At 32.4% G+C, this 24,438-nt stretch overlaps 2 protein-coding genes and 1 long non-coding RNA gene across 5 annotated transcripts in view; 2 read left to right on the forward strand and 1 right to left on the reverse strand.

Annotated features, from left to right (window-relative positions):
• Positions 1 to 835: 835 nt before the first annotated feature.
• Positions 836 to 24,438, forward strand: part of LOC143076204 (uncharacterized) — a 100,021-nt gene continuing 76,418 nt past the window's right edge. Inside the window, exons 1-3 of one of the 2 annotated variants that reach the window (XM_076251903.1) lie at positions 838 to 1,352; positions 2,544 to 2,705; positions 4,889 to 5,042. In XM_076251903.1, coding sequence (XP_076108018.1) covers positions 886 to 1,352; positions 2,544 to 2,705; positions 4,889 to 5,042 — 783 coding nt within the window. In that variant the 5' untranslated portion in view covers positions 838 to 885. Of the gene's footprint in view, positions 1,353 to 2,543; positions 2,706 to 4,888; positions 5,043 to 24,438 lie in introns of both variants that reach the window. The other variant, XM_076251902.1, reaches the window with a different exon arrangement.
• On the forward strand, positions 7,494 to 11,645 carry LOC143076202 (uncharacterized). The gene is made up of 2 exons (XR_012978562.1): positions 7,494 to 7,635; positions 9,597 to 11,645. It is a non-coding gene; the product is annotated as an uncharacterized LOC143076202 (long non-coding RNA).
• Positions 20,113 to 24,438, reverse strand: part of LOC143076203 (uncharacterized) — a 144,432-nt gene continuing 140,106 nt past the window's right edge. For both annotated transcript variants that reach the window (XM_076251898.1, XM_076251897.1), the window contains exon 6: positions 20,113 to 23,748. In XM_076251898.1, coding sequence (XP_076108013.1) covers positions 20,180 to 23,748 — 3,569 coding nt within the window. In that variant the 3' untranslated portion in view covers positions 20,113 to 20,179. The remainder of the gene's footprint in view (positions 23,749 to 24,438) is intronic.

Consider the following 24,438-nt stretch of genomic DNA (forward strand, 5'->3'; position numbering starts at 1 on the left):
CGTAAAGCAAAACATAGCGTACAAACTTCAAAATACGCAGCGTAAAACTATTGTCGTCAAACGTCAAAAACATGAATATGAAAAATGAATATGATATGAATGGGAAACATATAACACTGAAAACACAAAGAATATGAAATGCTTAATAATGAAACAAAATGGATAAATACATCCGGTGACATATAAGAGTCATATAACGATGTCTCATTCAAATTGTCAAACCGTGATCTCGGCCGTAGCTGATGCAGAGACATATATACATATATATGTTTCTGGCTGATGTCATGTGACTTTATAGCAAATCAGTATAAAAAATCCCTGCTCTGTCCTGCCTTTGTTCACACTTTTTTACTGCCTTTTTATATGAGCTTATCCTGTTTTTTTTTTTTTTTTACATAAATTGTCACCCTGATAGGGATTTTTTTTTTGGCAAAGTTGCTCATGCTGTCCTTATTTACACTTATATATATATATATATATGAGCACATACTTACGTCGAATCATTAATATTTTTTTTTATTTCAATTAAAAAATATTACTAGTGCAAAAAACTAGAAATGGACATCTTTCATATATATATTTGTAACATAAAATATTGACATGAAGGTGACATTTCAAACCCTTGTTCAATTCACCTTTACCAACTGAAACTAATTTATTTTTGAATTATATTTTATCATATTGTGAGATATCCGTTTTTTTTTTTCAGTATTTGAAATTTTAATGCTAAATTCGATAAATAAAGTGCTCCGATAAACGGAGGTATATCCCAGAACAGAACAGATGAACGGTCCCGGACGGACGTACGTGTTTTATGACAAACAGTTATAATGTTGTCTTCATTCCCCTACCAATTCTTGTCCCTTTCTGTTTTCGAGATCAAAGATGCTTTCCCAGATTTCAGACGAGACAGAGTCGCATTCAAGCGATTCTATGTCTGATGAGGACAGTTTGAAAGCACTTCATGATTTTTGTAAGATGCATGAACCCAAGGATTTGTATAGTCTTACTATACAAATCCTTGATGAACCTGAGAGAAAATATGTAAACAGTTGCGGAGGTTCAAAACATTTTTTACCTTGCAAAACTTCAGACTGGAAATTAACACATGCAAATCTCCTTCATGTTTTCTACAAGAGTGGTTACCTTTCAAATCCAACAGATGTATTACAAACTATGCAAATGTTGCAGGAACTTGACGTAAAACAAAAACAATATGTGTCTAGTCTGCAGAATTTTCTAAAGTTTGATTCAAATTTGGACGAATTTTGTCACAGTCCAGCTTTGGTAAAAGAGAAGCTTGACAGATTGATAGCTAAACGAGAAAGTTTAAATGACTTTCAGGCATGCAAGTAAGACCAAACAATTAAAGTTTTAGTCAGACATAAAAACTTTTATTGTCCCCCCCCCCCCTTTTCCAGTAAGATGGTATCACCCAGCAGTGTGATATTTTTTGCAATGACCCATCGTCCCCTACAATGCACTGACCCCCTCAGCTGATAAATAATGACTGTCCCTAACGCCTGGGACAACACATGCCCAACAATGACCTCATTCAATATATGATGTCATCTCTAATTTACATTTGGTAGCCATTGAGGAAAAATACTACATCGTTAAATCTTCTGTCTGTTATTTGAAAGAGATACATGTATATAGAATTTGATTCGAAGCTTACATAAATTAAGATAAGGACATGATTACATGTATGTGTCCTTCCTGCAGCAAAAGAGTTAAGTGCTAGTGCTTTTACTGAATATACATTGTACAATGTACCATGAAAATGTAGTATGAATATAGAATACATGTATCTTACAATTGAACCAAACAGATCTGCAGTCTGACCAAATTTGAAATTCTCCTTTCTGATCTGACATGCTCTGACACTCAGACAGTTTAATTTATGTCATTTGTAATCAACAATACAGTGTGTCAAATGACACATAGAACTTGAGTTGGGCAGTGATGAGTGGTGTAATTAGAAATTAGAAAAAATGAATAGTCATGACAATGATAGTTTAGTATAACAAAACTTAAAATATATATACATGTATCACTTGAAGACTTCACTCATCATTGCTCATCAGATTGGTATAAAGCACAAAAAAACAACTAACAACGATAGAGTGAACATAAACATATTAACATGATTAAAGACTATAGATAAAATACATGAAATATGGCAATCTAAGACTCATAGTTACTGTTTAGCCAGTCAAGGTCGTTAAAAACTTTCATTTATTGTTACTGAAGCAACATGTAGATTAAAGGAATTCTAATGAATAAATCATTGCAAAAATAAGATGTACTCATGGTATGATTGCCTATATGCGACAAATTTCCACCAGATACTACATGATGCAGGGATGACAAAAATTTGCCGTATAAGTTACATGTATAACATGTACATGTATGAGTATTGCCAACTTAGAAATACTGAGAAAAATAAAAAAAACTTGCATACCAATGTTTGTACATGCACATGTAAATGTATATATATGTTTATTAATGTATGATCTTTGTTTTTTCTTCAACATGTTCAGTGAAGTATCTATCAGCACATTGAAAGGTGATAGGTTTATCACTGCATTATATAGACTGCATGATAAAATTCAGAAACAGAGGAGGGCTCGTTACAGATTGAATGAAAGCATGTTTACACAGTTAATCCTTACACTTGGGGAAATATGTTACTTGGAAGGGGAGTAAGTATAAAAACTACTATAACTTTTACTTTTATAACTACATATAATTTAATTTTGGATGTAACGCGTCTTCTGATTAGCTGACGTTATTTTGTTATGAGCCCTTAGACATAATTTAGTCATGTGACCGTGACGTCATCAACGTTTTTTCATGGTTTTCTACGATTTAAAATGGAATTTAGAATTAAATTATAAGAAATGACTGTTATATTTTTTCTGTCTATTCGAAATAACATAAAAAATGTGGTGTACACTGTTAAATAACCCGCTATGCTTATTCAGTGTGCACCAAATTTTTATGTTATTTCTTCATAGACAGAAAAAATATTACAGTCATTCCTTAAATGTACATGTACTGTACATTTGCATTATTATGATTCAGAAATTATTGCATGCATTTATAAAATTTTGCAATTTTGTCATTTTAGAGTAAAATTCGATTTTAATTTTTGCAATATTGAGAAAAATCCTTTTTATTTCATACAAAAAATTTAAAATGCGAGTTTGAGTTATTGTGATTGTAACGCTGTGGCATTTTAGCAATAATAAAAACATTGCAATAATTTGTGAATGCACAGTACATTATAACTATTAAGTTGTTTTGTAAATATAATCATAAAATTGCCATGTTGTTTAAAAAATCTCAAAGGGAGATCATTAAATTCTATAGGTTTATGCCCAGATGTTTATAAAAAGCAGACAATATTTATAAAAGTAATAAGATATAGTATAGTTGCCAATGAGATAACTCTCCAATTCACTATATGAAAAGATTGAATGAAGGCATTGAAAATATGACTTCATGTAGACATTTTTAATATCTACATGTACGTGTAGGGGAAAAAATCTAAATAATTGAAGGGGATTTATATGGCTTTATCATATGTAATAAAGGTTTTTTTTTCCAGTCTGCATCAACTACCCTGTATCGCATACCCCATATCGCATACCTGGCATTACATCACAATTAGAATGACGTCAACGTTTGACCTATAATGTTCAGTTGCTGTATTTCCTGGAATAGGAAAAAATTAGTTCCCACTAATAAAAAATGTCCTATCATTTCAACTAAAATTGATATTTGTTCCAAAAATTATTACCCAGTAACTTTAATTTACTAGCAATTTTTATTTAAAATAAAAAAACACAATAAGATGTAGAAATATATTTAGTTTTATTGTTTACTTGGTCATAATTTTCGTGAAGTTTGTTTTCATTACCTGATGGATTAAACACAAATGCAAATTTTTATGGTTTAAATTTTGGTTAGAATACATGTAGATAGCAAATTTTTCAAGAAATATTTGTCTTGCTGTTCACCTCTTTGGCAAATTCAAATGATCATGATACATGTGGTATGAATGATATCATTGCCAAATAAACAATAAAACTTTAAACATTTCTACATCTTAAAATTATTTGATAAATGTTAATTTTAGTTGAAATAATAGGACAGTATTGTTAGTGGATGCATTTTAATACATGGTCTTTAACATATATTGAGAATGTAATAAGATTATAGGGGGCATTACAATGTGGATATTGAGCAAATAAGGATGTCAATAAAAAAAAACAAGTCAGCTGGAAAAATACAGGAAAATCATAATAATAGTAATGAGGAATGTGTCAAAGAGACAACAACCCGACCATAGAGCAGACAACAGCTGATGTCCACCAATGGGTCTTTGCTAGCTTATTATTTCAGACGATTTAAAACAAAAAATGAATAGCCCATTAATCTGATTCTATTAAAATATATGATAAACAGAATAATACATGGCAAAATCAGTATCGCATGCTGTATCACCACTTGACCAATATCAGCCCTCGGGACTGATATTGGTTTCTCATGGAGATACAGCATGTGATACGGATTTTGCCATGTATTATTCTATATCTATCTCATTTATCTAATCTAATCTTATTTATCATTTATAAAATGGTTGTTGATCAAATATAACCCCAACTGTCTGATTCAACTACAATGTATATGATCTCTCATAACATTATCTTCAACTTGGAAGCAGTTATATTTATTTTCTTTGGGAAACAACTTTAAATAGAATATTCACTATTTCTTTCTTTTTGTAACATGTGTAAGATAATTTTATTGATGTTGGTTGTACCATCAGAAAAATCTGTGTATTCATTCAGGTTTCTGTGTTGGATTTTTTTTATGATAGGCAATGTTCAAGTGGAGATGAGTCTATTTGGTCTAATTTGAGAGGATGTAAGCGTGTCTCTTCAAATCCAGATTGTCGTTTCTACAAACAGAGGCGTCTAATGTATGATAACTGTGCACCAGTTAAGCCAACTACTGTAGTATCTATTCACGAGGTAACTATTTCATTGCAGTAAAATCTATTTAAGAGAGTAGTTTTTTAAATAGAATAAAAGTTTGCTTGGTGAACCATAATATCTTTATATGTATCATGTTGTTTAAAATATTAGAACTAATAGTTAATACTGTGTTTTGATATAATAATCATAGGGTCATATCAACCAAATCATCATGATTTAAAATTATTGATCAACAACATGGTAGGCAGCACATTAAAACTATATTAAAACAAGTTGTGGAAAATTGGCCTTAAGGAGGCTCGCAGGTGTAAAAAAATCAGTAAAAAATTAAACATTTGTTTTTTCGTTACAAATTTTATTCATTACACAATTTACTATAAGTTATTACTTTATTATATGATACAAAAATCACCAGGACAAATCGATTTGGTTTGGCCATAGATTACTTTAAAAATGTTTATATCATTCAAAAATCTCTAAATTATCTCCCTTTGGTGCAAAAATGTAATTTTTTGACGTTGAAATTGAAATATCTTTTTTAACTCATCAGTGACCTATATATTTTATTATTGTTTTCAAACAAGCTGTACATAAACTAAATAATTGTAAAATTTAGGCGATTTCTGTAATTTAGTTCTTTTTTTTATATCTATATTACCAATATTTCTCCTATAAGTTCAACAGAGAAAAAGGACGTTAACAAAAACGTATGCTTCTTTTGGAGGCAGATTGTAAGCTTAAATGAACGGTGACCCCATATTTTTATTTTATATTTCTATTAGGTATAGGATAAATTTTAATCATAGAAAAAAATAGCAAAATCCTATATTAGAAAAAAAGTTGATTTAGACCCGCAAGCCCCCTTAAGGGATCGACTTGACAATTCTGGTCATATTAACTTTTTTGTAGATAGTTCTTTGCTGACAGTTGTTGTTGTTTACAGTTTGTATCTATTTATAATAACATTCAAGATAATAACAAAAAACTGCAAAATTTCTTTTAAACTACCAATTTAGTGGCAACAACACAACAGTTAGTTGTTTGAATTGTCTGAAATTTCAGGGCTGATAGATCTTGACCAATTGAACAATTTTGCACCCATGTCAGGTTTGCTCTAAAAGCTTCAGTTTTTGAGATATAAGCCAAAAACTGCATTTGACCCCAATGTTCTATTTTTAGCTATGGTGGCCATGTTTGTCGATGAATCAAAACTTTGGATACAATTTATAAACTAGATACCTTAAGGAACATTTAGTTAAAATGTGAAGGTATTTGGCCAAGTAGACTTTTCAAATACTTACGACAACGACGGATGCAAAATACAGTATAAAATGTATATATTTAAGAATTGAATGCTGCTTTTTGTAAATTTATTGGGGTGTAAAAGCGTTGACCGAAGTACATTTTGTATGCACTTCATACTAAAAATGTGCGCACGGTCAACGCTTTTACAACCCTATAAAGTTACAAAAAGAAGCATTCAATACTTATAATCACATTTTTTTTAGCTAGAATTACGAAAACACGATTTTTATCAAGTTTTCATTTAATTTACCTGTGCACTTTATTGTGGGACCTCGTGTCATCATGAATGATAAATGTTATTGTCTAATACAATTGTTTCAGGAATAGCACGAGATGTGCAGTTGGCCAATCAGAATAACGTATTATAATGAAACATACATCTAATGTAATTATTTAGCTATAATACTATGAACTACAACAAGTCTTTTCTATTTTTATATGGAAATAAGCTTAAAAAATCTTATTGCCCAGTATTACCCCTTTCTGGGAGTATTGCCCAGCCCATGAAAAACCCAGGTTTTCCAACCTGGGTTTTCCCTGGCGGGTAATACTTTGCCTACCCTGATTTGATTACCCTGATTTGATCATTTGGAGAGAAATTTAAGAAATTGTTTGCTAATTTTATGTGCTTTCTATACCTTTTTTTTTTTTTAACAATTTTTAATTAAATTTTCAACATGCAAAAGTTTTCCAAAATCTGTGACCTAGATGATTTACCTTACCTCTTGACCTTGAATGCCATTTGCTTGGCGAAAAAAACGCAAATACCAGTTTAGAAATCTTTAGTTGAATAAGAAAGAGATAAGGAAGAAATATATTATTCTAGTTGAATCCAGGAAACTATATAAACATTGAGATAAGAACTAATAAAACTTAATATAATTATGTCTTTGATTTTTAACCGGATTTTTGTGACAAAAATGTCGGTTATTGATTTGGGGATGTACGGCGGGCGGGCGGGCGGGCGGTCGGGCAGTCGGGCGGCCGGGCGGGCGGGCGGCAATCAAATGTTGTCCGTGCATTAACTCATGAACCGTTCAACCAAAGCTTTTAAAATTTTAATATGTTGTTACTGACAACTAAATAAACGTCAAGTTCAATAATGGCGATTTTGACTTTTACCGTTCAGGAGTTATGGTTCTTGAAAGATTGAAAAATGGAGTTGTCCGTGCATTTACCATTACCTGAAATAATTGCTGATTTGAATGTACAAGTTCTTGGAAAGCATGCTGGTGAACTTTTGCTGGATCTTCATGAATATGGTTTTATAGACAACCATATATCAAAGTTGACATCACCAGGACTGATTATAGATGGCACTAAGGTTTGTGATATTATTTTTATATTGTAGACGAGGAAGTTAAAAGCTCTATTTTACTTCCTTGAGAGGTCTAGTTTTATTACAAATCTCAAAGACAGAGTCATTCTTTAGTACTATGTCCAGATGTACACGTATATAAAATGCTGACAATTTAAAAATAAGAAAATGTGGTATAACACTATAATTGCCAATGAGTCAACATTCTACTAGAGACTAAATGACACAGAAGTTAACAACTACCTTTCACCGTATATAGCTTTTAACAATAGGCAAAACCCATACAGCATTATAAGTCGGCTATAAAAGGCCCAACAATGATAAATATAAAACAAATCAAACAAGAAAACTAACATCCTTGTTAATGTAAATATACAATGCACAGAGATTGATAACCACTCTTGTAGATGTAAATATTAGTTCTTTCATATATAAATCTTAGTTATTGAAGTCGACTTCAGACAAAATGTCATTCTGATTGCTAAATCAGTTTTTTAAGTACTGTACAACAGTGAGGATTAAATTATCCCTTACCTCATTTTTATTCCTAATATTTTAGAATGGTTTTGTTAACATGCACATGTATGCCCTTCAACCTATTACGCATACATTTGTATATATGTTGACCAGTCTTAAGAATTTTGTTAGATTTTCTCTGCGCTTGAAACTTTATTTTCGTTAATTGACAAGAATTAAAACCCCATAAGTTGCCAAAAACAGAAAAAGCTTTATAACTGGTCTAACAAAAAAAATAAAATATAGAAGAAGAAGATGCTTTATTTCCATAAAATGGACTCACAAGGAGCATATATTATATCATTATAATATTATTATTTTACAAATATAATAAACAATACAGTATACATAGTTACAAACACTAATAAGAAACAACAGTTTTCATATTATATTATTATGTATATATAAGAGTATACATAAAACCTTCGAGGTACACCTCTAGAAAGTACATAAAAAGAATACTGTGAGTAGGCTGAATATATCTAGCTGAACTGCAGGAGGCACCAAGGGACAGTGCTATATGGCATGGTTAGTGCATATTAAAATGTGTATCTGGACATTAATTATGATATGGTAAGATATTGTAAGAGGTTGCACATAACTGGTATGTCATCCTCGTGACTGGTGCAGAGGAGTCAGTACTATTTAAAGTGACACAACTGCAAAATATAAATAGATAACATGCAAATAGGTTTACAATACTTGTTTTCTTGCTACAAAACAATATAGATGTTAAGCATAGCTCTAAATTGTCTGAGTTATCTCCACTTGGAAAGCAAAGTTTATAATTTTTTAAACAATTGGAACATGTCTTAGACCAAAACATAGACCTTGGGCATTGTCTTTAAAATCATAGACTGTATAAATTCATTGTAACGGTTATTTAAATTCTTAATTGATCCACATGGGACAGTCACTCCGAGAATGTCATAAAATAATTGTCTCCTGCTTAACTGCTTATAGCTATTTGAAAGAGGTTGATTATCTCCCTTGAATTTACCAATCAAATCTGCCATCTTAAGGTGAAGTATACTAAAATCATAGGTAAATTAGACATTACTTGACCTAATAAATTGTTTCCATTTCTCTAAGACATCTGCTAATTTTATTATAACTATATGTCTCTACAAAAATCTTCTTCATGTTCTTGAGTTTAACATCCTAGAAATTTGGCCTTCAACCTAAACTTCTCAATCAAATATCTGAAATGACTTGCAGCAAATATTCTTTAGACAGTTAGAAAAATGTTTAAATTAAAGCATACCACTTTTTAATATTTAGAATAAGATTATGCCAAAAAAATAAAATTATATAATTATTGGGTGTCAAGTAGACTATATGTCTCTAGCTAGTAGGTATATTGAAACTTAAATTTATTTTTGCAGTTATTAAATGTTTTGAAAAAAAGTGATAAATTTCATACATTATTGTGGATTTTTTATATGTTTCAGGTATACTTTACTCTATTGGAAATGTCAAAGAGTCATTATCAAAAGCTGTGCAAGAATGTTGAACTTAATGAAACTGACAGAGCTATAATTTATTATTCCAGACCATTAGATATTTTACATCTTGAAAGTCGCAACACACTGATAGAAAACTTCGTTCTTTTAAACAACATTTATTAACCGAGTTATTATTAGATCATGAACATTAGTAATTGATGACATTGACTGGGGTGAATAAGATTTCATGCAGCTATGAAGATGTAAAAACAGTACATTGGTTTTCAAACTGTCTTCAAAGGAGTAGGTTCAGTAAGACCTCTTTTTGGCCCCAAAATATAGCAGTTTTACAAAATTGTTAAAATGTAAACTTTTAGTTATTTTTTTGAAAAGTATAATGCCTCTGCTACTTAAATATGGGCTGTATTTGGCATTACAATGCACATATATTGGGTACTTGCATCATTAAGTCATGAATGCTAAATTACTAAAATCTTCACAATTTCAGCATTTTAGTTAAATTTAGACAGTTTCCGTCAAAAAAGTGGCGGCATTCATGTTCAATCTTGATATTGAAATGTAAGTTGTGTTTGACAATAATACATAACATATATAAAGGTCGAGGATGAACAGGGATGCAGCCACTTTCATTTTTAGCTCACCTGGCCCAAAGGGCCAAGTGAGCTTTTCTCATCACTTGGCGTCCGTCTTCCAGCTTCCATCGTCCGTCGTCCAAAAACTTTTACAAAAATCTTCTCCTCTGAAACTACTGGGCCAAATTTAACCAAACATGGCCAAAATCATTATTAGGGTATCTAGTTAAAAAATTGTGTCCTGTGAGCTGGCCAACCAACCAAGATGGCCGCCATGGCTATAAATAGAACATAGGGGTGAAATGCAATTTTTAGCTTATAACTCAAAAATCAAAGCATTTAGAGCAAATCTGACTGGATAAAATTGTTTATCAGGTCAAGATCTATCTGCCCTGAAATTTTCAGATGAATCGGACAACCTGTTGTTAGGTTGCTGCCCCTGAATTGGTAATTTTAAGGAAATTTTGCTGTTTTTGGTTATTATCATGAATATTATTATAGATAGAGATAAACTGTAAACAGCAAAAATGTTCAGCAAAGTAAGATTTACAAATAAGTCAACATGACCGAAATGGTCATGTTACCCCTTTAGGAGTTATTGCCCTTTATAGTCAATTTTTAATCATTTTCCGTAAATCTTAGTTATCTTTTACAAAAATCTTCTTCTCTGAAACTACTGGGCCAAATTATTCCAAACTTATCTGTGCGACTGACATATAGATCATAAAATATTTCCATACACAAAATATAGTTGACCTATTGCATAAAGTAATAAAAAAAAAGACCAAAACTCAAAAACTTAATAACTTTAACCATTAAACCATGAAAATGAGGTCAAGGTCAGACGACACCTGCCAGTTGGACATGTACACCTTTCAGTCCTTCCATACACCGAATATACTAGACCTATTGCTTATAGTATCTGAGATATGGACTTGACCACCAAAACTTAACCTTGTTCACTGTTCCATGAAATGTGGTCGAGATCATGTGAAAACTGTTTGACGGGCATGAGGACCTTGCAAGGTACACACATAACAAATATAGTTATCCTTTTACTTATAATAAAAGAGCATTTAACATTACAAAAAAATCTCAACTTTTTTCCAAGTAGTCGCTGAACCATGAAAATGAGGTCAAGGACATTGGACATGTGACTGACGAAAACTTCGTAACATGAGGCATCCATATACAAAGTATGAAGCACCCATATCTTCCACCTTCTAAAATATAAAGCTTTTAAGAAGTTAGCTAACATCGTCGCCGCGCTGACTGATCACTATCCCTATGTCAAGCTTTCTGCGACAAAAGTTGCAGGCTTGACAAAAATTGAACTTGTCCAACAATGTTTTTTAAACAAAGAAGCAGCAGCATTTTTTTTCAGTTTGTTGATATCATATTAAAGACAACATTGTGCTTCAAAATTAGGGATAGCTAATTTAATAAATTAATTTGCCACTAATTTAGGTATATATTTCAATGCTTACTTTAGATACCCCTTGCTATGTGGTCTCTCCTGCTACATTAATCCTTTAAGGTGAGACAGGGATCACTTTTGTGGTAACGATGATGATGAAGGCTGCAACAATTAATCAGTTTTCTGCTTTTTGAACTTATTGTAATAGATCAATTACTGTAAATTCAGAAATTATTGCGAGGTTTTTATTATTGCGAATAATGCGACAGTGTTGTAAACGCAATAATTAAAACTCGCATTTTGTAATATCTTAACTGAATTAAGCATAACTTTTCTCAAAATCGTAATAATTAAAATTGCATTTAATTTAAAATGACAAAATCGCAATAATAAATGAACGCAATAATTTCTGAATTTACAGTATATTTTGTATGAAGTTGCAATATTTATATTTAATTTGATCAGTTTAACATTTATTTTGAGGCCCTGCCTGGGTTTGATAGGAACTACAATAGACAGTTATATTTTCTCTAAAGATACATTACTGTCCGTACATTTCAGTATGTTCATCATTTCGAGGCCCTGCCTCCCAGTTCAAGGAATAGTGACTTCGTATTAATAAGTTATGTTGCTGTTAATCTTATTGATTGTTATTTTCGTAATTGTATGCAGACAGACGCAATATATCTCTACATCAAAAGTTTATTTCGATAATAACAGAGGCTATAAATCTAACAAAAGGAAACAGCATTGAAAAATTGTATGCTAACCTCAACAATTAAAATGAATCTATCAAAAAAGTAAAGTAAAATTCAACGAGTATTAAATACACTAATGCAAATAATATCAATATAAGATGTGGATACAAATAAAATTGAGAATGGAAATGGGGAATGTGCCAAAGAGACAACAACCCGACCATAGAAAAAAACAACAGCAGAAGGTCACCAACAGGTCTTCAATGTAGCGAGAAATTCCTGCACCCGGAGGCGTCCTTCAACTGGCCCCTAAACAAATATATACTAGTTCAGTGATAATGAACGCCATACTAATTTCCAAATTGTACACAAGGAACTAAAATTAAAATAATACAAGACTAACAAAGGCCAGAGGCTCCTGACTTGGGACAGGCGCAACAATGCGGCGGGGTTAAACATGTTTGTGATATCTCACCCTCCCCCTATACCTCTAGCCAATGTAGAAAAGTAAACGCATAACAATACGCACATTAAAATTCAGTTCAAGAGAAGTCCGAGTCTGAAGTCAGAAGAAGTAACCAAAGAAAATAAACAAAATGACAATAATACATAAATAACAACAGACTACTAGCAGTTAACTTACATGCCAGCTCCAGACTTCAATTAAACTGACTGAAAGATTATGATTTCATCATATGAACATCAGATTATGATTTCATCATATGAACATCAGGCACAATCCTTCCCGTTAGGGGTTTAGTATCATACCATCATAACATATATGAGAAGAACATAACCCGTGTCATGCCAACAACTGGTTTTTGAATAAATGTGTTTAGTTCCGATGCAATGTATTCATGATGTACCTTATCAATGAAACAAGTTTCGTCGAAGGGAGAGATATATATAAAGGCAACAGTTGTATACCGCTCTTCCAAAGTCATAATTCGATGGAGAGAAAACGAACTGTGAATAGTTCTACAATAGGTGCAATATCTTTCCGACTACTGGTGTGATTTTATCAAATTCGTGTAGAAATATAGATTCTAAATGGCGCGCTCGATATATAACTTTGTTGAAAGGTCTGCTTGACTGTTTGCATCCAAACAAGGACTGTTTGATTCCGTATCAAGTGTCAAATATATTCCATGAAATGTTATTAAAGCTTTATCGAATATATCAAAAATGTGATGTGCAGTAATCATGGTAATGCTTTAAAATATTTATTTCATGTAATATATTCGATTTTCAAAATAATATTGAGACAAGAAAACTATAGATATATATTGGTTTTATTTGGGTTTCAGAGACAAAGAATGTTTTTAATTTGATGCTGTTTTAACCCCACCAACGAGAACAACAAAACATATTATAAAAGAAAAGGTCTTTCATTAATTTTTGTTACAACTACAGCTTTTTTTAACAAACAAAAAGGCAAATGGAAGTGCAGAGACTGATGTTGTTGTTTTGAATATATATTCACAATTCATTGGGTGTAGAAAAGAATTTCGAGACCCATTCATTTTTATATGGTTGCGATCGGTCGACAAGATATATTACAATCTCCTTGTGATTGTTACGAACTGGGCAATGCCATACATGCGTCTGATCATCCTTTTGCAACATCATATACTGTACAAGAGTGCACACGTTGAAATGTCTCGCCTGCTGTAATGAGTATTGTTTTTATGTTGATAGTCTTTTAAAATATAAAGCTTTGCTAACGTTTACATGGTAATACATAAACTAAACATAATTCAAGAAACTGTGGTCAAAGTCAGATAAACATAACTGTAAATACATTTACACCTATAATTCATATCAAACATCAAATATAGTTGATGACATATGTTGGATAGTTTAATAGAAATTTTAACATTGACCAATAAACCATGAAAGTGAGGTCAAAGTCAGATGAACAATGCAAGTCAGACATGTACACCGTACAGTCAATGTATACATTATATATAATATAGTTGACTTGCTGCTTATTGTGTCTAACAAATTCAACCGTGAATACTTTACGTTGACAAATTAACCACGAAGATCAGAATATACATGCCAGACTGACATAAACACATTACAAGTATTCTATACACCAAATATAGTTGAACTATTGCATATAGTATTAAAAAGACCAAAATCACAAAAACAACTGAACCATGAAAATATGGTTAAGGTCAGATGAAACCTACCAGTTGGATATGTACACCTTACAATCATTCCATACACCAAAAATAGTAGACCTATTGCTTATAGTATCTGAAATATGGACTTAAACACGAAAACTTAACCTAGTTCACTAATCCTTGAAATGAGGACGGACGAGGTCAGGTGAAAACTGTCTAACAGGCACAAATAAGGACATTGCAAGGTACGCACATACCACATATAATTAATCTATTACTCCTAATAAAAGAGAAATGAACATTACAAAAAGACAACTTTTTTTCAAATAATCACAATATCACGGAGATGAGATCAATGACAACGGGCATATGACAGGCGGACGCTTCATAACATAAGGCATTTGTTAAAAAAGTATGGAACATCCACATCTACAACTTAAAAATAAACTTGTCAGTAGCATGTTGTTATTAGATTTAAACTAGCTTGCCATCTCAGTTCTGTACTTTTTTGTGGTGTTATATGGGGATGTATAAGTAACCTGCCAAGGTCTGTGATTTTTTTTACGTATTTCTGCTTTGTATCGATCTGTTAAGCTCTTTTCAACTATTTTTTGTCGAGCCTGCAACTTGTGTTGCAGAAAGCTCGACATAGGGATAGTGATCCGGCGGCGGCGGCGTTAGTTCACTTCTTAAAAGCTTTATATTTTAGAAGGTGGAAGACGTGGATGCTTCATACTTTGTATATAGATGCTTCATGTTACGAAGTTTCCGTCAGTCACATGTCCAATGTCCTTGACCTCATTTTCATAGTTCAGTGACCACTTGAAAAAAAGTTCAAATTTTTTGTAATGTTGAATTCTCTCTTATTATAAGTAATAGGATAACTATATTTGATATGTGCGTACCTTGCAAGGTCCTCATGTCTGTCAGTCAGTTTTCACTTGACCTCGACCTCATTTCATGGATCAGTGAACAAGGTTAAGTTTTGGTAGTCAAGTCCATATCTCAGATACTATAAGCAGTAGGGCTAGTATATTCGGTGTATGGAAGGACTGTAAGGTGTACATGTCCAACTGGCAGGTTTCATCTGACCTTGACCTCATTTTCATGGTTCAGTGGTTATAGTTAAATTTTTGTGTTTTGGTCTGTTTTTCTCATACTATATGCAATAGGTCTACTATATTTGTTGTATAGAATGATTGTAAGGTGTACATGTCTAGCGGGCAGATGTCATGTGACCTTGACCTCATTTTTAGGTTCAGTGGTCAAAGTTAAGTTTTTGAGTTTTGGTCTTTTTATCTAATACTATATCCCATAGGTCAACTATATTTGGTGTATTGAAATATTTTATGATCTTTATGTCAGTCGCGCAGGTTTTATTTGACCGTGACCTCATTTTCACGGTTCATTGCACAGTGTTAAGTTTTTGTGTTTGGTCTATTTTCTTAAACTGTAAGTAATGGGTCAACTATATATGTTGTATAGAAGCATTGTTAGCTGTACATGTCTGCCTAGCATGGTTCATCTGACCTGGACCTCATTTTCAAGGTTCATTGGTCTTTGTTTAGTTATCTTGGTTAATGTTCAGTTTATGTGACAGTTGTAATAAAGCTTAGCTTTATACTTAGGACTATCAACATAATATCAATGATTAGTATAAAAGGCGAGACATTTCAGCATGTGTACTCTTGTTATAGTTAGTTCTTATGTTGTACTGCTACAACACTGTCCCATGTTAGAAGAGAATTGGCGTCTTCAACTAGTTTAATCCTGGATGTACCTATCCAATTCAGGAGCCTGTTATTAAGTGATTGTCGTAAGTTGCTGTAAATAATTGTTAGTTTCTCGTTTATTAATCAGGTCGTTTTTCTCGTTTGAACTGTTTTACATTCGTCTTTTAGAGCCTTTTATAGTCGAGTATGCGGTTAAGGTTTATCGCAATTTTGAAGGCCGTACTGTGATCTATAGGTGTTAATTTCTGTGTCATTTGGTCTTTTGTTGGTAGTTTGCAATCATACCAAATCTTTTTTTTTTAATAGTTTATATTAATAACAAAGGACAATCACTAAATCATACGCTCCGGACATGGGATTTGCATATTTCTAATGAGATATCAATTTTGCAAGAGTTTTGTGACAGGCAAGAAAGGCAATGCATCTGGACATTCACAAAAACATGTGTCGTTGTTAATATCGTTTTCCAAATGTTTCCCAAATTTTCCCATTTTGAAACATGTTACCAAGGAACATATCACCTGTTGTATTATGCAAAACCTTTTGGAGTTGATGGTCCACAACGCTGTTCAACTTCGTATTTTATTTTGCTTTTTAAACCCTTCTTATTCGAGTGCCACTAGTACTGATAGGTTATGTAAACGAAAAGCAGAGGATTGCATGCCTAATATTTTTAATAAAAAATTTTATGACGGACGAAAGTTTCATAACAAAATATGTCAACTTTAATATACGAAGTGGGAAATTGTAAGAAAAATGTCATATAGTGTATATATGTCTAAGAGTGTATATACAAGGTTAGGCAGGTCAAGCCCATTTTGTACACTTCCAAAAAAAGACGGTGCAATAAAATTCATTTATCTAAAAATCATTGAATGCTTTTCCACAAAAAGAGCATTTCAAGAAGATAACATTAAATGTTAAGGAACAGTAAATTGGCTATGTCGCAGATTTTGCATGCAACCTTGTCTCGGTGAACATCATTTTTCGTTAAATAATCAAGAATTTTCTCAATATACTGCTGAAATTTACCCCAAGGACCTTACTTTAAATAAATCAAATTTATTCGGTGATAACTGTCCTTTCCTGGATTTAGATATTTCGATTTTAAACGGGAAACTCCACACTAAAATTTACTACAAAAGAACCGATTTTTCGTTCCCTATTGTTAATTTTCCATTTTCAGATGGTGATGTTCCTTTGGCACCATCTTACGGTGTTTATATTTCACAGCTCGTTCGCTATGCCCGTGTCTATTGTGACGTTTTTAATTTTAACGAACGCAATCTATGTATTACTGGTAAATTATCAAACCAGGGATATCGTTAGAATAAATTACTTAAAACCTTTACTAAATTTTTCCATAGATATAAAGATTTGGTTTTGAAGTTTGGTTGTATCTGTAGAAAACTTTTTTCAAACGGAATAGCACATCCCCATTTTTACGGAAATGTTGTTAACCGTGCCCGGAAATTTAGAAATGATCCATGTAAACTTGCCGCTCCTTTAAATAAACTTATTCTTAAAGGCTACCTATTCAACACTGTAATAAGATCATTGAATATTGTTTTAGTGGTATAAATATTGATTTTGTTATCAGTAAATTAAAAGCTAACTAAATATTACTAATATGTTATATACATATACATATCATAAATCTGGCATTGCACGTCTTTACACTAAATCCATTGGATATTGGATATGTAGGGATTGATAGTTTAGTCTTAGAAGCATGATTTTTTTATTAGTTGTTAGTGGCTTTGAACTAGCTGTCAGATAACTGAGAGTATTATCATATCTGTTTATTGTGTCTTTTTGTGTCGGGATGTATAAGTACCCGGTCACGTCCACTTGTATTTTTGTCCATCTGATGAGTTAAGCCTTTTTCAACTGATTTTTATAGTTCGTTCTTATGTTGTACTGTTATACCACTGTCCTAGGTTAGGTGGAGGATTGGGATCCCGCTAACATGTTTAACCCCGCCACATTATTTAGGTATGTGCATGTCCCAAGTCAGGAGCCTGTAATTCAGTGGTTGTCGTTTGTTTATGTGTTATATATTTGTTTTTCGTTCATTTTTTTATTTAAATAAGGCCGTTAGTTTTCTCGTTTGAATTGTTTTACATGGGGCCTTTTATAGCTGACTATGCGGTATGGGCTTTGCTCATTGTTGAAAGCCGTACGGTGACTTATATATAGTTGTTAATGTCTGTGTCTTTTTGGTCTCTTGTGGACAGTTGTCTCATTGGCAATCATACCACATCTCCTTTTTTATATTCAACTGAAAATAAAAATAAAATGCATTTATCTATTTTATTATCTGAAATATTGCAGATTGTTTTCGTTTAATATTGGTGAATATTTGTATAGAAAGCACATAAAATCGGCGAAAAACATATGAAATTTGTCCTAAAGTCGCCAAATCTCTAATTCTACTCCATTGATTTTTCTTAAAAAACTATATGTTGTTGACACATACATTTCTGTTTTAAGGATATTAAAAAAATCATATGGTCACCGACTTCGTTTTTTGACACACAATCAATGTGTTACTTTATTGGTAGTGAAACACGTCAAAAATCAACGTTTTACGGCCTACATAGCGGCGAAGTTACGAATAATTCGACGTTTTATTGGATTTTTTTCACAAAGAACACAACTTCGAATGATTTATTGAAAAAAATGTATGGAGCAGAATTAGAAATTTGACGATTTTAAGACAAATTTTAGAAGATTTAATGCAGATTTTATGTGCTTTCTATTCAAATGTTCACCAATTTTGTAGAAATTCAATCAGTAATATTTTAAATGATAAATGAGATAAGCATTTTTTTTCGATTTTCAGTTGAAGTTCATTGAGTCAGAGTATGATAAATTTCACTGAAATCTGTGACATAGCCCATTTACTGTAACCTGACCTTGAAGGTTTAATAATACAGACACTACAACTAGAATATTGAGTTTGGGTTTCCTTTTACCTACAAGAGGCATATTCAAATCAACCAGTCACCATTCCACACTGGAAGTACATAATGTTTTGTATGCAGAGTCGTCACTTACAGTTATGCTAAGTCTTATGGCATATTGTAAACATTGTCTCTTCTTAAAATAGGGGACGACAATTTGAATTCTGAGGGAGGTTGAGAATACATATCCTGGCCTGGTAAGAGATTGACATAAATAATCTTTCAGAATAAGACAGGTTGATAATGAATATTCTGCAACACAAAGTGCAGGAATCAAGTATTTATAAAAGTGCAAATAAATATTGCGAGGAAAAAATAAGTATACGTAGCAACAGACGAAAATAAATGAGAAGTAAATCCGAAAGAAATCATGTGCATCCCCAGTTCAGTTGTACCTCATGTGTTTCTTTGTGGCCACAGATAGAAGGCCTGAATTTTTAAATCCCCGTATTTCAAACTCTTGATGCAATAATAGAGATGGCAATATACCAATAAAATTTTAAAAATGAGCTCCCCTTCAATCTCTTTCCCAATCCCTGTTTTTTTAATGATGTGTACCAGTTTGGACGAGGAGCTTATTCAAATCAGCTTCATGTCTCGAATCAGTAGTCAAACATCTGGACTATTTAACATTCACAAAAAGGTTGTATTGCATTTCAAATACACTAAATACACTGAAAATTAAGTTATTTACTTGAACATTTGGTAACTTCTGTTTACCGAGGAAGCTCTTTTTGCATTCTTTGATTTTTTATGTAATTTTTTGTTATTTCTGTCTTCTGATTTTTGTTTTGTTTGTTTTTGTTTTTTTTGTAATGTACCTTAATGTAATGTTTCCTTTTATATTTTTTAAAGTTGTTGCCCACAGGTACAATATTTCTAGATGACAAAATGTAGAGCTAAATGCTTCTCAAAAGATTTATTGAAATATTATTTAATAGCCGTGACGGTTTCATTTTTCGCATAGTTTTTTGCATTACTCAAAAGAAAATCGTGGTGTTTTTATTTATCAAAGCACTGATAAATGTATAATTTACCAATTGCAACATACAATTAAGCATTTTCCTGTGTAGCCTCATTTTTTGAATTTTGACTATGAAGCAAAATTTCAGTCACCCAAGTAAATCCCTTTGATGTACAAATCTCAAGTCCAGTTTGTCCATTGTTGTCTTTAATATTGACATCACAGTTGTTTTCAACCAGAGTTGTCACAATCTTTTCAGATTCATATTCCTTCTTTTCACAGGCAATAAGGAAGGGTGACCTGTGCGAGTTATCACACTTATCTATGTCACAACCACTCTCTAATAACAGTTTAACAATATCTGTCATACATCTTAGATATCTATGTGATGTACATGTCTCGCATGCTATATGCAAAGGAATCTGACCAAAGGAATCTTCCTGATTTGCATCACATTTATTTTGAAGTAGGAGGACAACAACCTCGTTATGATAATGTTCCTGTCGATTATATTTTGAACAGTGACTTATCCAAAGCAGATAGTCATGTTCTACCTTCTGAATGCATGCATGATGCAAAGCATTTCGTCCATTGACGTCACAAGCATTTATATCGCAACCGTTTTTAATCAATAATTCAACTATATCGTTGTATCCTTCTGTGGCTGCCAGATGTAAAGGTGTGCATTTTGATTTATCAGGTTGATTAATGTTCGAATGATTTTGTAACAGTAACTGCGTAATTTCTAGATGCCCCAACCAGCAAGACAAGTGTAAAACAATTTGTCCGTCTTTATTAGGAATATTTAACTCACTCTTATTCTCCATTAATAAACTCGCCACATCTTTGTAGCCATGATAACATGCATAAAACAGTGGAGTGTTGTTCAAATTATCGGCCTGATTAATGTTGATTTTATTTTTGAGCAAAAGATCAACAATGTTAACACGGCCATTCAAACATGCTTTTTGTAAAGCATTGCAGCCTCCAATATTGGTTTTATTAACATCACAGTGATATTTAATCAATACTTTTACAACCTCTATATTAGATCTCGCACATGCGACAAATAAAGGAGTATCTCCATACTTGTCAGTGTGATTAGGGTCACATCCTCTCTTTAGGAAAAAATCCACAATATCCTCGTTTCCTCCCCTACATGCTGCATGAAGAACACTCTTTCCTGAAGCATTCAAAACATCCATTTTACAACCAATGTCATACAAGAATTCTACTATTTCTAAATGACCCCTTTCACTAGCATAATGTAAAGCATTTCGACCATGTGAATCTAGAATATTCATGTTGCAGGTATGTTGTACAAATACATTAACAACACATTTACTACTTGAGGAAAAAAGTGGCGGGATAAATGATTTGTACAGATCAACTGGTTTATATTCATTTACTAATGCCATTTTATTCATTTCAAGCAACTTCTGCAACAAAATATCCACTATTGTTGAATAACCACTTTTAGCTGCCTCATGAAGTGCAGTGTAGCCAAGGTAATCGACAATACACGGGTTTATATTAGTATGCAACAGAATTTGCACAATTCCTTTCTGAATCGTTTCAATGCTGTCTGAAATTTTATCCACAATTACAGTTTTACCATATTGAACTTTAGGTTCATAATACTGAATGTCAACTTCTTCACCTTCAATAGACCAAGTTTCATCTTCCTCATCTAGAAATTGGGTATAGTTTGAAGAGCAAGCCTCATGCAGTGCTGTTCTGCCAAAAAGGTTTACCATATCAACATCACATTTATTTCTTATCAATACTTCCACTATATCTTTATGACCATTTTTACAAGCTTCATGCAGAGGACTTTCATTCATATTGTTACATATAGTAATATCACAATTGTATTCCAGAAGAATGTTCACAACACCTAGATTACCCCATTTGCAAGCAATAAAAAAAGGAGTCTCTTTGCAAAATCCTGGTTTGTTGATGTAAAGGCCTTTTCCTAATAGTATTGATACAATTTCTGGGTTATTCTTTATACAAGCAACGTGAAGGGCTGTTTGACCATCACAATTTTTCAAATCCACCGCACAGTTACATCCCAGGAGATACTGCACAATGTCTGTATGACCATAAGTACATGCAGCATACAAGGGCGAAAGGAGTCCAGGTTCGACACAATCAATATCATATCCATATTGAACAAGAGTTTGAACTATCTGTAAATGGCCCTCTGTACATGCTTCTACTAAGGGTGCATTTTTGTGTGTAATTTTATACATATCTGAGTCAGTATCAATATCTTCAGTGTCACTGTCATGAGCTGCTATTTCAAATCTGGTTCTATCAGAGATATCTTGGAGTAATTCTGATGGGATATTGTTTTGTTGCTCCAACAAAAACTGTACAAAAATACTACATCCATTCATCGATGAAAGATATAGAGGCCATCTGTTGTGTAGTAATTTTTCCATAATATCTGTTTTTTTGGAGAAGAAATCAATAAATTTCTCTTGATATAACTTAATATGGGATTGCATGTTTCCAAATACACCATAAAAATTATTTTTCATTATCTCCTCTTCCATGCGATTAAAGTATGAATGTTCCAAGTATGGAGGTATCATAATTATATATTCATCATGTTCTTCTTCTAGAGATTCAAACTGGATTCTGTCTGAAATAAAATCTGGTGTAGCATATTTCACTAAAGTTTTCGTCATTTTCTTTCCAAAATATAAAGAAAGTAAATCAAAAACTAGGTCATGTTTGCTAGTTATTATTGATTGATTGTTTTCAATATAACTTGTAATATAAGTATCAATTAAGGTGTCTAATTTCCTAAGGACTTGCAATTTAGAAGGACGGTTTGATAATTCTAAACTTTCAAAGACTTCTTTAAATATCTTCTTGAATACTGTGTCTATACTCTCATCTTTGAAGACATTTATTTTTATTGTGTCATTGTAAATAACTAGCAACCCCAGTCCCAGGAAACACTCCTCATTTTGATACTGCATCTGATCAAACTGTTCTTCATAATATTGAATAGGCCATTCAAACATTTTCATATCTTTGTTATCAGATTTACCAAACATATCACAAAGAAATGGAAACATGTCCAGGCCACTGATGGTCTCCCTGCTAAGATTATGCACGTGTTCTTGATCCATATGACAAGAGGCAATTTTCAGTTTTTCACTATTTTTGTAAGCCAAATCTTTTGAAAGCAAATTGCATTCTTTCATATTTAACTTGTCAGATAATTTTTCAAACTGTGGATTTTTTGTTATCTGTAATCTACAAGTAGCAAGGATTCGAAAATGTTTATTTTCCTTACAAAATCTCGCTATCTGACTAGAAACTCTGTCCCAAGAGTTAATCAAATGCTGATCGACATTGAAAACTCCACATAAATTATCAAAAACAAATATTTGTGCAAGTCCATTTGTATAATATTTTTCAATGTCCTTTGGGTCAGAAATTGGCAAAATCTGGTACCCTTCGTGTTGTTGTAAATGTAATGCAATTTGATGTGAAGTGGCTGTTTTACCCATTCCAGAACTACCAGCTATGACGGTGACAGAATTTTCAGTTACAAAACCTAATATCTTCTTGGCGGCTGCAGTTTCAAAGAACTTTTCCTTGTCTTCTACCCAATGTTTAATTTCCTTCTCATACAAATCTGTAATAAGGAATGCTTACGTAAATTATTTTTATTAACCTTAACTTTAACTTTGTAAATAACAAGGCAAATAACGATGCGTTTACCATTTTTTACCCGAATTCTACATTTCTAAATATAAAATTTAGAATGGAAATGGGGATTGTGTCAAAGAGACAACAACCCGACTAATGAGTAAAGAAAAACCAGAGCGAGAAACTTTGCACCTGGAGGCGTGCTTCAGCTGTCCCATAAACACAATTGTAGACTAGTTCAGTGATAATGAACGTCATACTAAACTCCGGAATATACACAAGAAACTAAAATTGAAAATGTTTTTCCGTAATCTTGTGCAAAGGGAAAATAAATCAACTTAAGTCATGGAAAAGAAAACAATACACAACAAATAAAAAATAAATTGCTTCGCCCTGAAAAGATGGGGCCAAAATAAACACAATTTTGCTGCTTGATACAGGTCTGAATTTTGATTGTAATAATTTGACACATAAAAGGTTTCTGACACAACATAAAAAGTTACCACGTTTATTTTTCTTATGTGTAATGCTCTAAACTGTTTCACCCCCCCCCCCCCCAAAAAAAAAATAATTATAATTTTCTGAAATCTGAAATGAGAAAAAAATCTCAACCCCCCCCCCCACACACACATTGATTTTAAATTGTCTTAATTGTCATTTTTCCTCCTTTTGTGCC

This window comes from Mytilus galloprovincialis, chromosome 5 (genome assembly GCF_965363235.1).
Source record: "Mytilus galloprovincialis chromosome 5, xbMytGall1.hap1.1, whole genome shotgun sequence".
Lineage (NCBI taxonomy): Eukaryota > Metazoa > Mollusca > Bivalvia > Mytilida > Mytilidae > Mytilus > Mytilus galloprovincialis.